The sequence below is a fragment of the Aptenodytes forsteri genome, unplaced genomic scaffold, assembly GCF_000699145.1.
Source record: "Aptenodytes forsteri isolate BGI_AS27 unplaced genomic scaffold, ASM69914v1 Scaffold325, whole genome shotgun sequence".
NCBI classification, from domain to species: Eukaryota; Metazoa; Chordata; class Aves; order Sphenisciformes; family Spheniscidae; genus Aptenodytes; species Aptenodytes forsteri.
In genome coordinates this window covers 640,967-656,474 of record NW_008795575.1, presented here as the reverse complement: position 1 = coordinate 656,474, position 15,508 = coordinate 640,967, and the positions used below count along the sequence as shown (strand labels likewise).

General features: G+C 60.0%; 1 protein-coding gene across 1 annotated transcript in view; it reads right to left on the bottom strand.

Moving 5' to 3' along the window:
• Positions 1-1,742: 1,742 nt before the first annotated feature.
• Positions 1,743-15,508, bottom strand: part of LOC109279541 (collagen alpha-1(I) chain-like) — a 65,184-nt gene continuing 51,418 nt past the window's right edge. The window contains exons 33-68 of the mRNA XM_019472844.1: positions 15,334-15,387; positions 15,071-15,124; positions 14,772-14,825; positions 14,358-14,411; positions 14,125-14,169; positions 13,767-13,811; positions 13,299-13,406; positions 12,931-12,984; positions 12,592-12,645; positions 12,323-12,376; positions 11,910-12,017; positions 11,444-11,497; positions 11,026-11,136; positions 10,641-10,694; positions 10,453-10,506; positions 10,137-10,190; positions 9,658-9,711; positions 8,777-8,884; positions 8,556-8,609; positions 8,386-8,439; positions 8,041-8,094; positions 7,495-7,548; positions 7,241-7,294; positions 6,876-6,929; positions 6,109-6,162; positions 4,929-4,982; positions 4,796-4,849; positions 4,577-4,630; positions 4,438-4,455; positions 4,224-4,277; positions 3,974-4,036; positions 3,498-3,663; positions 3,066-3,172; positions 2,695-2,775; positions 2,283-2,471; positions 1,743-1,892 (exon numbers count right to left, since the gene is read on the bottom strand). Of these exons, the coding sequence (XP_019328389.1) occupies positions 1,743-1,892; positions 2,283-2,471; positions 2,695-2,775; positions 3,066-3,172; positions 3,498-3,663; positions 3,974-4,036; positions 4,224-4,277; positions 4,438-4,455; positions 4,577-4,630; positions 4,796-4,849; positions 4,929-4,982; positions 6,109-6,162; positions 6,876-6,929; positions 7,241-7,294; positions 7,495-7,548; positions 8,041-8,094; positions 8,386-8,439; positions 8,556-8,609; positions 8,777-8,884; positions 9,658-9,711; positions 10,137-10,190; positions 10,453-10,506; positions 10,641-10,694; positions 11,026-11,136; positions 11,444-11,497; positions 11,910-12,017; positions 12,323-12,376; positions 12,592-12,645; positions 12,931-12,984; positions 13,299-13,406; positions 13,767-13,811; positions 14,125-14,169; positions 14,358-14,411; positions 14,772-14,825; positions 15,071-15,124; positions 15,334-15,387 (2,541 nt within the window). The remainder of the gene's footprint in view (positions 1,893-2,282; positions 2,472-2,694; positions 2,776-3,065; positions 3,173-3,497; positions 3,664-3,973; positions 4,037-4,223; positions 4,278-4,437; positions 4,456-4,576; positions 4,631-4,795; positions 4,850-4,928; positions 4,983-6,108; positions 6,163-6,875; positions 6,930-7,240; positions 7,295-7,494; positions 7,549-8,040; positions 8,095-8,385; positions 8,440-8,555; positions 8,610-8,776; positions 8,885-9,657; positions 9,712-10,136; positions 10,191-10,452; positions 10,507-10,640; positions 10,695-11,025; positions 11,137-11,443; positions 11,498-11,909; positions 12,018-12,322; positions 12,377-12,591; positions 12,646-12,930; positions 12,985-13,298; positions 13,407-13,766; positions 13,812-14,124; positions 14,170-14,357; positions 14,412-14,771; positions 14,826-15,070; positions 15,125-15,333; positions 15,388-15,508) is intronic.

Sequence of the window (15,508 nt, the reverse complement as noted above, 5' to 3'; positions counted from 1 at the left end):
TTTAATTTAATTTTCCCTTTGCAATCCATAGGGTCTACCCGCCTGCTCCCCGGCCAGCCCGGCCGCAAACGACTCCTCTTCCCCTTTCACCTCCCTGCAGGGAAGGGAGGGCTCTGCATGGCAGGGATTGGGGTTTTGGCTGCACCCGCGGTGATGCACCTGCATGGCCCCATGGCTGGCCGCGGGCAAGGGGACATCGCCGGGGGGTTCTCGCAGGGGTGGGGGCAGCTCTGGGGGGAGGAAAGGCCCACGGGCAGGGCCAGGACTGGCATCACGCCCTCGCAGGCCAGAGCCGGGGGTGGTTTTACAGAGGGGTGCCCCACACGACAACCAGAGTATCACAGCAAGCAGAAATTAAATGCCAGAGCAGAAAAACCCTTTTCAAGGCGCTCAGCGCCTGCCTGGAGGTGGGTGTTGGCTGGGCACGGCCCTGTGTCCCCTTTGGCCAGCCGGCTGGTGACACACGGAGCACAGCAGGGTCAGCTACTGCACCCTACGAAAAGATGCTACGCCAGGGACCGAGCCCTGCGGCTTGCACACGCCGCGATGTAGCATTGCTTAAAGCGCTCTCTAGGAACTGTGCCCCCTGGAAGGGCTGTGCCTCCTGCTCTCCTTGGCCCGCGGTGCAGGGTCCGGCCCAGCTGCCGCACTGTTCCGCTGGCATCAGCATCGATGCCCAGCCTCGGCGCTGGCATCTGGACACGACGCAGGCGGCCTGGGCACACGTGCTGCAAGGCAAGGCGGGCAAGCTCCGTGTGAGAGCTCGAGCAGTGAAGGGTGCTGAGAAAGCCAGTGGTACAGCACAAAGCCAGCTGAGATTTGGGGATTTTTGGGTTGTGCACCAGAGAAATGGGGGTGCTGGTAATACAGCTATGGCTCAGGTGCCGTCTGCCCTTGGGACTCACCCATACCCGCCTGGGGCCAAGCAGCCCGGCGATAGCGGGACGGTTAGAGGCAAGGGAAACACTGCTGGGAACAAGAGAAATAAAGTGGTAAGTTAACAGTGCTTCAGCACGGGAGCCAAACGGCTTAAATCCCTGCCCCTGCCCGACCAGGGCAATGCTGCCTTGTAGCACGGTCTTGCTATAGCACCCAGCTCTAGACCACTTAAGCCCCTCTGACCCCTGCATGAGTTGCAGACCCAAAACAGAGGCAGGACTTGGAGGGTTTTGCTTTCTTCACCCCTTTTCAGCCCCTGATGCCTGGCTGGGCTGGAGTCATGGTGGCTCGGAACCGCTGAGGGCAGCAGCTCGCAGTCACTTTGCTCTGCGGAGAGCAGGCAGCACGGCACAGACCTGCCCGCCGGGGCTGCCAGGGCCCTCCAGTGCTGCTTCTCAGCCCAGTCCCGGGGGGACGAGGCTCCAAGCATTTGTGCACTTGACCGAGGCAAAGAAAAGCCCCTTGCCTTCCCCTTCTCCCAAGCTGGCAGTATTTTTGCCTTTTGGGTTTTTTTTTTCTTTAGCAGACAGTTCCCAGTCAGTCATTAAATTAGCACCTTCTCATATATATATAATATATATAATTTATAGAGAAATGACTTTTGTAAACAATATTCTTCTACTCCAGAAGGAAGTGTAGTCCGTGGCATAATGCAGCTACAAACACGTATCTCAAAAAGAGGACCAGCAGCTCCGGGGAGCAGGTGGGAGCCCTGTGCCACCCCCCGCCTCCGCACACGTCCCCAGCGGGACAGTTCTAGGGCGGGGAGGGAACCGGCCGGCTCGGTTTGGGTGTCACCGGTTTCAGCTGAAGCAAACTGGTCCGACTGTGAAACCAAACTGGTGCAAGGCGTCACCGTTGTGAAAGACGGCCAGGTCCCGCAGGGGCAGCAGGGAGAGCTCCTCCGTGGTGAACTGGAAGATGGTGTCAGTGATGGAGGACTCGTTGTCCAGCTGAAATGAGCACCGGGAGCAGCTGAGCGGCACTGAAGGACCCTCTCGAAGCACCCGCTGTCCCCTTCGCTGCTCCGGTTGCTCCTTGATTCACCCAGTAGCCCCGCAGGAGCCAGGTCTCCAGCCCTGCATGGCTTCTCCAGGGAGGTGGCCTCCCCTGTGTCCCCTGGAGCACACCCCGTCCCCTGCCACATCCCAGCCTGCTCCCTAAGACCGGGGCAGCTCCTTGGGCCCGGGGAGAGGATGCTCTCCATCCCCATCCCACCGTCTGAAGCCTCATTCCCCAGGTCTATCCCAAACCCCGGTGATTCAAACACGTGCCGAGGGGCTCTGCAAATGTCGAGGGGCTCTTCCAGGCAGAGAAAAGCGTCCGGCCACGGCCAAGCTTACCACGCAGCCTTGCAGGCTGGCTGCATAGCTCTGCTCCCGGGAGTCGGCCAGGAAGCGGATTTCCTTCTCTGGCTGGGGCTGGCCCTGCTCGGGGGCCGGTCTGCAGGAGTAGGAGACCTTCTGGGTGGCCAGGCGGCTGTGCAGGCGGAGGAAGCGGAGCTGCACCGGGCTGGCCCCTGCGTATTCCAGCTGCAGGGGCAACGAGAGAGAAAAGCGGGTAGTGGGGGCTGCTTGGAGGGGTCTGTGTCGAAAACTGGGCAGGATTCAGCTCTCTGCTAAAGCACCGGTTTGGATTTTCTTGCAGAGGGAGATGTTGTGTCCCACTTCCCACTGCAGCGGGACAGGCACTAGGAGACCCCCAACCCCATGAGATGGGCTTCTGTCCCCTCAGCTGTCCCGGCCGGGTACCCACCAGGAAGCCCCCGGGCAGGGCGCTGAACCATTCGAAGGTGTCCTCAGAGGCGTAGGTGCTCAGCCAAGCCTTGATGGGGACCTGCAGGGAGGGGGGAACCATGTCATGCTGTCCCAGCGGGGGACGGTGGCACCAGAAGGACAAGGATCCAGCCATACCAGCCTATGTGCATGACTTGTCCCTGAAGCCCGGTCACACGCTGTGACCAGGATCCTCACCCCAAACTGCTCCAACAGCTCCCTGTGACGGCAGCGGTCACCACGGCAAGGGACCGGCCACACTGTCCCTCTCCAGCCACGCCAACCCCCTATCCTCGCCCATCCTGAGCAGTAATGCAGGGCTGGAGGTGCCCCACGAAAGCCACCCCATACCTGGTTGTGGACGGGGGCTATGCAGGTCTCTCCCCCTGCCGTGAAGTTGCAGAAGGCCACCAGTGCATCCTGGGGGCTGCCCTGGTTGGGGTCAATGTAGTATTGCCCTGGAGGGAGGCAGAGGGGAGCTCCTGGCACCCGGTTTTCGGCACAGGGACCGTGCCACGTGGTGCCATCCCAGCTCAGCTCGTGGCACATCCCCGGCTGCAACCTCCATCCTCCTGGAATGCAGCCTGGCTGCCATCCTGTTGCTCCAGGGATGCCCATGAAACCCAGCTGAGCTCATCCCCCAAATCCTCATCCCTTCTTAATTGCAAAGACCTGCCCGTCCCCCTGTGTTGGCCCTGGATCTGGCCAGCCCTCCCCACGCCGGGACAGAGGGCTGGCTGGATCTGGGTCTGATGTGGGGGGACCCCTTGTGCACCCCAGTACCGTCAGGCAGGCTGGGGTGAGCCAGCAGCAGCTCCTTGCAGGTGGCTGCCGGGTTGGTTTTGGTGCCGTTGGGATGCTCGACGAGGGCTTGCAGCTCCTGTCTCAGGGTGTCCAGCAGAGCCCAGACCACAGTGTAATTCAGGTGGTTGGAGGGATAAATTAGGTGCTGAAAGAGAAAGCGGGGGATATAACCTAGCTGGCATTAGCCCCCCCTCTTATTTTGGCCAGGAGCATCACCAGGTGCTCAAGGATGGGATGGGACATGCAGGGGACAGGGACAAGCATGATGGGAGAGGGATTAACCATCTCTGCTTGCTCTTTGTGCAAGGACCTTGGTACTTGTAGACAGAGGACCTCAGGAGCAGTGGGACATGGGACAGCATCACTGTCAGCCCCTTCCCCCCAGGGTGGCACCCGCCAAAGCGGGGATGGAAACCCCTCGCCCCCACGCAGCATCGCCTCTCCAATGCACTCACCTGCATCTCCTCCCTGGACAGCATCAGCGTGGGTCCGCTGGGACCAGGGGGGCCGGTGAGACCCTGGGTGGCAATGACAATGCTGGTGACGCTGGCTGCTGCCCATGAGCCCCCCGCCACGCTCGCAGCTCCTCCAATGGCGCCAGCAGCCAGCCATCCCCGTGGCATGGCATGGTAGGACCTCACTGCCAAATTTGGGGGAGCAAAGGACACAAATTTTGGCATGAGGGACATTAGTGGCTCCGCTTACCGGCAGGCCCGGCGTGCCCCTGGGTCCCAGCAGCCCTGGGAGGCCTTTCAGCCCCTGCCGAAGGAGAGAAGCAAAGCAAGGTGGCGAGATGCTGCTGTGCCAAGCAGCACCCGGGGTGCCCCATGGGGCCACCCTGCACCCCAGGGAGAGGACAGGAGGGGAGGGTGCCCCGCAGCAGGGCTGAGCCCGGCTCCAGGCTCTCCCCCCTACTTACTTTGGGTCCGGACAAGCCCTGGAAGAGAAGGACAAGACCCAGCTAAGAGGGATGCGGGTGGGATCGAAGCCGCATCCCAGCATAGCTCCTGCGGGACCAGGAGTGAACCCCAAACCTGCCAGGAGGGAGAAGGACTCACCGGCATCCCGGGGAAGCCGGGGTGTCCCCGTGGGCCGGGGGGGCCAATGTTACCCTGCAAAGACACCGGAGGAGGTCAGGGTGCTGCACGGGGCATCCCCCAGCCCTATGTCCTTCTACAAGCCAGCCCCTTCCCCAGGTGGATTTTGCATGGAAAGATGAGGAATTCACCCCAAATACTCATCTTGGTTCCTCCCATTCCCCTCCACCCTGCCCTTACCTGCTGTCCCTTGGGTCCCGGACTCCCGGGGATGCCATGGGGTCCTGGCTTGCCCTAGGAGATGTGGCAGGGTGTCACACAGGATGACAAGGGACCAAGGGGAGGGAGGAAAAGAGCAAAACCCTTCACGCACCTTGAAGCCATCGTCCCCTTGCTGGCCCAGGTTGCCCATGCTGCCCTTCTCGCCCTAGGAGAGAGTCAGGGAAAGATTTGGTGGCAAAGAGGAGGGTAGAAACTCCCCCGGGACACCCGCCGGGGGGGGGGGGGGGGGGGGGGGGGGGGGCTCTGCCCCAGTGGGTGGACATCAGGAACCCTGCTCTCGTTACTCCATCAGTGGTATTTCATCAGGTAGGCAACAGAGGTTTTGTTTGCTGCCTGGCCCTGGCAGGAGATACCTGTCTGGGGACATTTCCCCAGGCCAAACATCTCCTGGCCTCCAGCAAGCGGCTGGAAATGGGAAACTCCCAGTTACGGCTGGCCGCAAAATTTCTGAAAAAAACCCCTTTTGATTTGGTAGAACTACTGTACCCGTATTGCTGGGGACGGAGGAGGCGTGATGGAGCGTCTGCCTCCCCTGCTCAGCTGCAAAGGCAAACTGAAAGTATTTTATCCCAGACTAAAATAACATTCAAGAAAACCTGGAAGTTCCCAGGAAACACTTTGAGAAAATAAAGAAGATTTCTTGTGTGCTGAGACCTGGCGGAGCAGGGGAAGAAACCTCAGCACAGCAGCTGCCTGCAGCCTCCCCTCTGCCTGTTCTCCCAGGCTCTGGCCTTGCTGAACGCCCTGGACTTTAGCTTCTGCCATTGCTCATTTAGCTTGCAATAAATTTAAAGCTTTATTTATTACCGGGGTTTCATTTTCCTGAAGGATGCGAGCAACTACCCGCCGCCAGGGACTGCTTGTCACTCTTATTTACAGCCTTGTGGCTGACAGATGGGACCATGAGGACGTGCTTGGCTTCTCAGGCCAAGGTTGGATCCATTAGCTCATCAGTAATGGCACAGAGGAGGTACGCGCCTGTGCTGTGTCAGCGTCAACGCTGAAAGCAGGGGATTAAAAGACCGTACACGCTGCTGCTTGCAACTCCAGGAGGATGGAGAGGCTGGAAAAGGACCTGGTTTTGGAGAAAGTCTAAAGGTCCCATCTCCCAGCGCCTGGGGACACAGTGGTCAACCCCCACCGAAGGATGCTGCAGCGATCAGGGTTCAAGAAGAGGGGAATAAGTGATTGCACCCAGCAAATTAAATGCTACCCTGTGCCCGCAGTCCCCGCTGTGCCCGGGGCTCAAGCGCCCGGTGCATGTCCCCTACCTTGTGTCCTTTTGGTCCAGGGTCTCCTTTCACGCCCTTCAGCCCTGGGATGCCCTAAGAGAGAAGCAATGCGGTACCGCATCACCCTGAGGCTGAGCTGCTCCCGTCAGCTCCCGGGCAAGGAGGGACCTCGCCACAACCTAGGTTGCTGCAAGGATTCTGAGAATTTCAGGCAGTTTTAGAAACTTTGAGTCATTTCTCATCAGATCTTTGATTTTTGCTTTCAGGAGGATCCCTCAGCAAACCCCGTTAAAAATGCAGTTCAGGTCCCCTGGCTGATTGCACAACGTCCCGGCTTTGTTTTGTGAAGTTTCCAAAGCCGGGTTATTTATTTTAAATAGAGAAAAAAAACATTTCCAGTAATTAAAACAAATATTTGAGTAGGTTTTTTTGGCCAATGCCAGCTGCTGCAGTGCAGCCGGTCCCTCCAGCCATGGCAGTTCTCTGGGAACGTGGGGACAGTCCTCTGCAAGCGCTCAGCACTGCCAGGCATCAGACACTTAACTGGAAGGGAATTATTTGGCCTCTAGAACAACATATTGGAAATTATGTGATTTGCCTGACTGCACGTGCGCTGCTGGGATGCTAATTTGGGAGGAGAAGGCAAGATGAGATGGATGAACGACAGATGGATGAAACACCTAGGAACTTCAGTCGTTTTAAATGGGTCTCTGCTTTGGTGGTTCACAGAGGTGGGTTGCACAGTGGTACCTGCGGGGGCCAAACGGGGAGCACCGGCACCCCGAAACCTTTGAGCTAATACTCACATAGGGTCCTTGGGGGCCCTGGGGTCCTTCTGGCCCCTCGTCGCCTGGGTAGCCCTGAAATGCAAAAGCGAGAGACCCTGGCTGGTGGGCACAGCGGTGCGGTGCGAGAGCAAGGCAGGAGTGATGCCCCAGTGCCTCTTGCAGGGAGAGCAGCCCATGGGGGCTGGGGGTGGAGGAGACACCCTCCTTGGGCTGGAAGGGACAGGGGACACAGAGCCCTCCAGCTATGCAATGCTCCTATATTGGCTTATCCTTTTCTAAGCTGGGGGCTCGGGCAGGTGGGAGCACCCCCCCGGCTTGGGAGCACCCCTGAGCTGCCAGGGTGCCAAAGCAGCCCTCGCCTCAGCGGGGCAAAGCCGACCTACCTTGGGTCCCCGGGGGCCTCTTGGGGGCCGGTGGCCCACCTTGCCTCGCTTGCCCTGGGAAGAACAGATTAAAGACTCACGAGCAATTCAAGCCTGTCAAAGGCACTAAGCCGGCCGCCCCGCGTCCCCCTTGCTGCCTGCCCAGGGATGCTGAGCCCCCAGCAAACCGGGGACCCTCTGCAAGACCTCTGCGGGCTCCAAGCAGCAGTCCCATGCTTCCCACCACCCTCCATGGGGACAACGGTGCAATTTACCCGTCTGCCAGTTTCTCCGGGAACCCCTTCTTCCCCTTCACTCCCCACATCGCCCTGGGGGAAGAAGAGATGGGAGACGTGTCACCAGCAGCCCAGCCACATCCCGGACCAGGACTGGGGAAAAGGGGCTGCTGCCTGCATGGAGATGGGGACAGAGCTCACCAGGTGCTGTAGGAACCTGGAGATGGACACCAAGGCCATGGTGCAGAGCTGGCCAGTGAAGGGGAGGACCCTGTCCCCCCTCCAAGGGCACCTGAGCCAGGATGGAGGCAGCCCTGTGGGGCTGGGGGGGCTGAGCTGGGGAGACCTGCCAGCCCCTCACTCGAAAACCAGCCAAGGCAGCCCAAGGGCATCTAAGAGCTCTGTGTTTGCCAAGCACCGATGCGCGGTTGCCTTGACAGCGGGGAGAAATGGGCCCCCTGGGGCGATTCCCCCTGGTTTCTCTCCATGGACCACAACATGGTTGACCAGCTCAGGCTCGGCCACCCCATGCCCAATGGCCGGTCCCCCTCGGGTGCCATCTGCAGAGGAGGATTTTGGAGGTACCTTTTCTCCTTTGCGACCTTTCCGCCCTTTAGGACCGGCTTGTCCTGGAGACCCCTAAAATCCCAAAGGAGAAGGAAACCCCTCCGTAAGGATGCTGCGCCAGGGATGTCCCCTCCCGGCCTCCCTCCCTGCTCTCGCCACAGCGTGCACAGGAGGATGCTCTAAGCTGAAGTGTCCATTTGAGATTTTTGCCCCTCTCTGGAGCAGGCTGGGCAGAGTGGGGCTGCGGGAGTTTCAGCGGGAGCAGGAGATGCTGCCCGTGTGGGACCTCACCGCAGACGGGAGATCCCAGCATCCCACTGCCTGTGCCAGGGAGAACCAGTATGGCTCCATCCCACACCTCACCGTTTGCCCCGGTTTTCCCGGCTTGCCCAGCTCCCCTTTCACACCCGCCAGGCCCTAGGAAGGAAAACAAAAATCAACCCAACTCCGAAAAGTAAGCTCCAGGGTTGTTCACCCAAATCATGCAGAAAAGCCAGAGGCGGAGAAGTGGGGCAGCAGAGGAGCCCACTCACCTCGGTGCCGCTCAGCCCTGTGGCTCCAGCTTCACCCGGTGGCCCGAGAGGACCCTGAGTTCATTTGGGGACAAAACAGGAGACTGGCATCAGCTCCGGGTTACTCGGGGGAAGGCAGGAGGGTGAGTATGGAGCCAGCTGCTTTGCACCAGAGCTATGCTGGGTTGGGCCACCCTGCAGGGATGTCCCCTGCCCATCCCTGTGGCAGAGAGAGCAGTTACCTGCTGGCCTGGCTCTCCCTTGGCACCCGCTGCTCCTCTGGCTCCTGCGCACCCCGTGTAGCCCCGGAGCCCGGGGACACCCGCCAGTCCCCAGGCACCCACTGCGCCCTGCAGTGCACACAGACAGGGGCACCAATTACACCCCACCCCAACCCCATCTGGAGCAGGGTCCGAGCAGCCGCCCCTTGAGGGGCTTCAACTACACTGAGTGATGGCTCTCGCTGCCTGCTTTGCAAATCCCCCCAGAGTTTATTCCGCATCCCGACCTCTCCCAGCAAAGGCAAACGCCTGATTTAAGGACATGTCTTGCCTGGGCAGGCCGGCACTGCAACATGGGAAAGCTGGGATGCAAATGGCATTTATCCTGCAGCCAAGCGCAGGGCATCGGTAACACATCTGTGGCTCTGTGCATGTCAGGGCCACGACCATAAAATGCATCTCAGGGCAGCGCAAATGCCTCTGAGCACAGGGCGGTTCCTGGAGCCCTCTGACCTTACGGACACCTGCGGGTTTGCTCTGTGAGAGCAGAAGACGGGGAAGCCAAATGCCCTGGACCTGCTTCAGGCAGACTCCGACAGCCGAGTGTTAATTGCACAACAGCCACGGCACTTTTGCATGGTTTTTAATAGCTGTATTAAAATGCCTTTAAGGAGCTTTGGTTTTAGGGAAACCAGGAAAAAGATGACTCGGTTACAAAGCCATTGCAGGGCAGGACCCAGGAGACTCAGCCCGGCATTCGGGCTGGCAGAGCTCGCTTTGCGGCCACCCCCCGGGTGACACACAGCCCCAGCCCGTGCAGGGACAGGCTCTGCTACTTCATCAGAAGATGCCACCAAACCTCTTTCCCAGGGAGGTTTTGCAGGGGCAGGGCCGGTACTCACCGCCGAACCGGGCTTGCCGCTGTCTCCCTTGACTCCATCATCTCCAGCGAGTCCCTGCGGTGACGTTGGGGATTTAGAATAAGCCCATCACCACCACGTGCTTTGTGCTCAGGCCCTCTGCAAGTATTTTAAGCACTCCCTCCCTCGCACCACGTTCAGCTGGCCACGGCACGTGCCCAGGCAGTGCCCAGGCACTGTGTGGGAGTGAACATGATGCGATAGCAGAACGGGTCTTCCACAAGGCATCCCTGGGTGCCAGACTGAAATGGTTTGATTTTTGGGGCTGGGGGCATGTAAGTACCTCCTGGGAGTCAGTGCCAAGATGCGAGGCATTAAAAACACCTCCTCACTCCTGAGCCCCCTGGCCTGGGCAGTTAAGGGGCAATAAATCCTTTGGGCTTTGGTTTGTGTTGGAAACCGTGAAGCACTGGTAAAGCCTTTGAGAGCTCCTAGCTCTAGAAGATCCCAGGCACCAGTACCTCTAATCCAGTAGCACCAGTGGGTCCGTCCATGCCTCGTGGCCCTGGATCTCCCTGGGGAAGAAGGGGAAACAGCTCTGTCCCCAGCAAACCCCTTCCTTGCCTTGTTGACTTTGGATCTCAGGCAAGGAGGCAGGGAGTGTGCCATGGCAGGTCCTCCAGGTCACCAGCCTGCCCAGGTCTGACCCAGCTCCTCCACCACAGCCAGCCCCACCATGTGCCCCATCAGCCAGAGGCAGAAAGCAGAGCTTGGGAAAAGACCAGAAAAAGGCATTTCACCCAGAGATGAAGGGTTGGAGCCATCACCCCACCGTACCTTCGCTCCCTCGGGACCGTCGAGCCCAGGAGGACCTCGGAGACCCGTCCCACCCTGTTCAGGGCACAAGCAAAGGAGCCCCATTGATTCAACCCTGCCCAGTGCTCCCAGTCACAGCCACGTCCCCCTGCCTGCCACGCCAGGTCCGTGATCAGCCGAAATGGGAAGAGGGACACAAGCTGACTTACAAGCCGTCCTCTGGCTCCAGCAGGTCCTGCAGCTCCGGTGACACCGACCTGGCCCTGGGACACAGAGGGAGACGTGCTCAGCAGGGTCCCAGCCCGGCCCGGGGGTAGGAGGCTGGAGTTTGGCTGGAGGCAGCATTAACCCGGACTGCCCGGCAAGTCCAAACTGTCCCTTTGTGCCAACAAGACCCAATTTTGGTGTCATGCCCATGAGACACGAAACTCCCTAATTAAGGAGATTTACTAATTCCTAGTATTTTCTGCAGCTCCTGAAGCCCAAGGTTTCCCGCCGGGGGTGAGCCCCGCTCCTTGGCACCCAGCACCCAATGGCCAGCCTGCGGGGATGCCGGGAGCCCGGTGGGCTGAGGCAGCCCCTCTCTGTACTTGCCAGCAAACCTTCTTGGCCCTTCTCTCCTTTATGGCCTTTTTCTCCAATTTCCCCCGTAGCAGCTCCTGGGCCAGGCGCTCCAGGAAGGCCCCTGGGGCCAGCATCACCCTGCTCAGGGATGGAGACAGAGGTGTCACCGGAGAGAGGAAAAAGGAATAGCAATTAAATGAGTTTCTGCATGGAGATGACATGTTTCACCCTCTCACTGGGTGCCACGGACAGGAGAAGTTCACCCTAGGGTGCTCAGGAGAGGTGCTGATGCCAGGTCTGAGCCCCGCATCTTCAACGGTCCTCAGCCACGGGGACACCCCTGTCCTGCTTCTGCCCCCACCACGCCAAACTGAGCAATGGAGGCTGAGCAGGCTATGGATGTCCCCAAGGTGCTGCAAGGAGGGACAGAGTTAGAGGCACTCCTCACCTTCTGTCCCTGTGGTCCTGGCTCGCCCGGGGCTCCAGCATCACCAGCGTCACCCTGCCCAGAGGGGAAATATCAGCATCAGATGCAGCAGCTGCTCTCCAGCCCCATCCCAGGAGGGGTTAAAAGCCGAGCTCTGACTTCCCCACCCTCCTCTGGCTGGGATTTTGGTGCTGGGTAAGAGATGGCCCCACAGCTTCGCCTGCACGGGGAGGTCACCCCCAGCCGTGACCCATGCTAGCCCAAAAGCGAGTGAGGACAAACTGTGGAGCACAGACAAGCAGCAACTCCCCCAGCAAGGGGACCCCAAAGCATCAGCCCCCTCCTTCCATGGGGGCACCTCAGCCTGTCTGTGGCCAAGCCAGTGCGCTGGGTGGCACACCTTTCCTGTCCCCATCCCATCCCCACCCCCTGGCAGAGGACGCCGGTGGGCAGCAGTGACCACCGTGGTGTCAGCCAGCACACATACCTCCTTTCCTTGCTCCCCGGACCTCCCCAGTGGCCCCTCTGGCCCATCGTCCCCTGGCTCCCCGGGGCCCCCTCTGATGCCCGGAGCTCCGCAGGTTCCTGCCTCTCCCTGGACAGGACAAAGATGAACAGGATTATTCTTGGCTGACTTTTCCAGCTGACCCTGGCTCTGCCCTCCATCATTTCTCACCATCAGCAGCCCCGGTTTTCCTTGTACCAGGTACCAAAGCTTTAAGGGGATCTGGACCCTCCTACCACACCCAGCAACATAAATCTCCAGGCATGAGGATGCCTGGGGGGGGGATTTCAAAAAGCCCCATGTGGATTTAGGTGCCTGGCTGCACCTACAGCAGCGGGGCCAGGCGAGCCCAGCGCTGCCGGAGGTATCACCCCCAGCACCCAGCGGGAACCGACCTGCTCGCCTTTGGGCCCCGGCTGACCCTCTGCTCCCGGCGGTCCCGGTGGTCCCTGGGGAGGAAACACACAGCCCAGCCCTAGCACAGCTCATTTATACCACACTGCCCAAAACCTTCGGCTCAGGTAACGTGGACACAGCTTTAACCTTCTGGATTACTTAAGGATCAACAACCACCTCCCTTCCCATCCCTGGAGAAGGCACGCAGGAGGAGGCAGGCTGGAGCAGCCCCAGCTGAGGGAAGGACAGGGTTCCCCAGCTGACGTACCTGCTCGCCATCCAGCCCGCCGATGCCGACTTCCCCAGGATCTCCCGCATCACCCTGCCGGAGGACACACAGACATTAGGACAGGCAGCCGTGGTGGTCCTCCACGCAGGTCCTCTGCACACCCCGCTGCCCCGGCCCCTGCAGGAGGGTTTCCAAGGCTCTTTTCCCACCTCGCACCAGACACATAAATCCCCATCCCACTGGGCAAAGCCAGTGGCCAAAGTGGGAGGCGTGCTTGCACCTACAGCCCAGGGGAGGAAAACCCCGCTTTGGGCAAGCAGAGTGACCCCAAGGCTCTGCCTGCCTGGGCCGCTCAAGACTCGCCTTCTCTGTCCTTACCTTCTCTCCTCTCATCCCCGAAGGCCCTTCAGGTCCGTTTGGACCTTCCCGCCCCTGAAAACAAACAGGCTATATCAGCAGCAAGGCATTGCACTAACTCAGGAGGCCTTCTCAGCTCCTGAGCGTGGGTGGCAGGGGCTGGGGGGCCCCAGCACACCACGTCCCCACAGGCAGAGAAACCACTCGCAGCTTCTCAAGCCCCTTGCACCAGCTTCCCTTTTTCTTCTCTTCTTGCAGGTGCTTTTGGGAGCTCTCTTAAAAGTGTTGCACCAGCAAAATTGTTGCACTGGGTCCTACCGGTGGAGAGCAAATGGCTGAGGCAGGAGGTTGTGTTGTGCATCAACTGAAGGAGCCACATCTGCACTCACCGGGTACCCAGGTGGGCCAGCAGCACCAGCCGCTCCAGGAGCCCCCGTTTCTCCTGCTGAGCCAGGCTTCCCGGGGATGCCGTCCAGCCCCTGTGTGCCCGGAACGCCCTGCAAGGCCAAAAGGCCACTTAGGCACTCCAAAATGCAGCGTGGGGTGCAGCTCCAGGGAGGACAATGCCAGCAGGAGCCCTGTGCCTGAATCAGTTGGGCCACCACGGGGTCTGCAAGGTACTAGCTGTGCCTGGGGGGTCCCAGTGCCTCATCACTGCGGGTGCAGGAGGGCACTGCTGTCCCCATACCCGACTTGTCACCACCCAGCTACCCATGCAGAGTTTGGGTCATTCTCTGCCCCACGACCAGCCCGGGGACGAAGCTGCCTCCAGAGTGGGCACCTATCTTTCATCCCAGCAGACATCACCCAACTTCAGCCTACAGAGCATCTCTACACGCTACAGCTCTCCCACTTACAGGCAGCCCTGGAAGCCCTCGAGGACCTGGGTCTCCCGCTCTGCCCTGAAACAAGAAGGATGCTCAGCAGCGTGATCATGGCAAGGAGGCACAGAGAACCCCGAGCAGGGTGAGGCTTCGCTTGGACAATCCCCATGCGCCTGGGCCACCTCAACGGTGTCCATGCAGTATCAGGACGAAACCCTGCCAGCAACAAGCAGGACCAGGGTCCTGCCTGCTTCCACAAAGGGGTCTGGGATCCATGCTGCTAATGCTATAGGTAGCACACGGTATGTATTGCAGAGTATTGCACATCGCAGGGGAATGCAGCAAAGGGAGCGGAGCAAGCCAGGCACACAGGGAGCATGGCAAGCCCTACCTGGAAGCCGGGAGCGCCTCGTGGACCAGGGGGACCTGGCAGGGCCTGGGGGAGGAGAGCATCATCAGAGCCCCGCGCCGCAGCCCTGACTGGTCCCCTCTCCCCAGTTTAGCCCCTTGATGCTGGTGGCAAAGATTTCCCATTTTCCCATACCCAGCCCAGCAAAGGCGACTTGCTCAGTGCTTCTCCGGGGGGAGCTGGAGCTGCCCAGCACAGCAGCAAACAGCACTCACCTTGGGACCAGCTTTTCCTGGAAATCCCGGTGGGCCTTGGGCTCCTGTTTCTCCCTGTTAGGAGGCAAGAAAGATTTGCTTTCCAATGTATGTTTTAATGCAGCAACCTCTTAAGGAAAAAAAACCCAAACAAACCCAACAAAAAACCAGCTGCCTGGCATCATATAACAAGCCACAGGAGTTTGGGCAGATGAAGTGCTGGAGAACCACCGGTTCGCCCAACATAGGAGCCAGCTCCAGCCGTTCTCCTCCTGCCACCCCTGCAACCTCCCTGGCATGGCTGATGGAGACCGTTTGTGGACACCACCCAAACCCATCCATTGGGTTCAAGAGCCCAACCCAAAAATGTTTTGGAAGCCTGGGTTCGCATCCCAGCGCATCCCCTCACTGCTGTGCTGGATTTCCCAGCCCTACCTTGTCTCCCCTGCGCCCTGGCCTCCCACGGTCGCCAGCAGGTCCCGGGTAGCCCTGGGGAGAGCACGGTGTTAGGAGGCAGCCGGGGCCGCCTGGCATCTCCGAGGTTTTGGGAGAAGGCGGCTGCTCTCGCCTGGGGAAGTGCAGGACCCTGGGCACAGCAGGAGCCCTGGCAGGATGGCGAGTGCCTGGCTGGAGGCAGCGCTGCTCCAGCGAGCGTCCCCCCACCCCCACTGCTGCCTGCACGCAGGCGGGCAGGCAGCACCGTACCCCCCTCCACGGGCAGGTCTATCACTTACATAGGTACCGACAGGTCCTTGCGGTCCCTCCGAGCCAGGCTTCCCAGGCAGGCCCTGCCAGGCAAAACGAGGGCGTTAACGAACCTCCGCTCCCGGGATGCAGGCAGGCATCTTCCTGTCCTTGGTGTCCACGTCTGAACCCACGGGATCCCCCCCCAGGTTTCCCCATGGCAGCCAAGAGCCTCTCAGGGCTGTTCACCACCATCACTGCTCCAACCAGCCCCCCCGTCATGCTTATGGCCCCCCAAAACCCCAGCTCTCACCTTTGGGCCCAGGGAACCCAGGTCTCCGTCAGGTCCAGGTTTTCCCAGAGAGCCCTTTGGAAATATTTGGGGAAAAGGCGTCAGTCAAAAGGCTGAGATGAGACAAGCCCCGCTGAGCCACAGCTGCTGCCTCTGTGCTCACAGACAGGCATCACCTGGTCCAAACTGGGTTGCT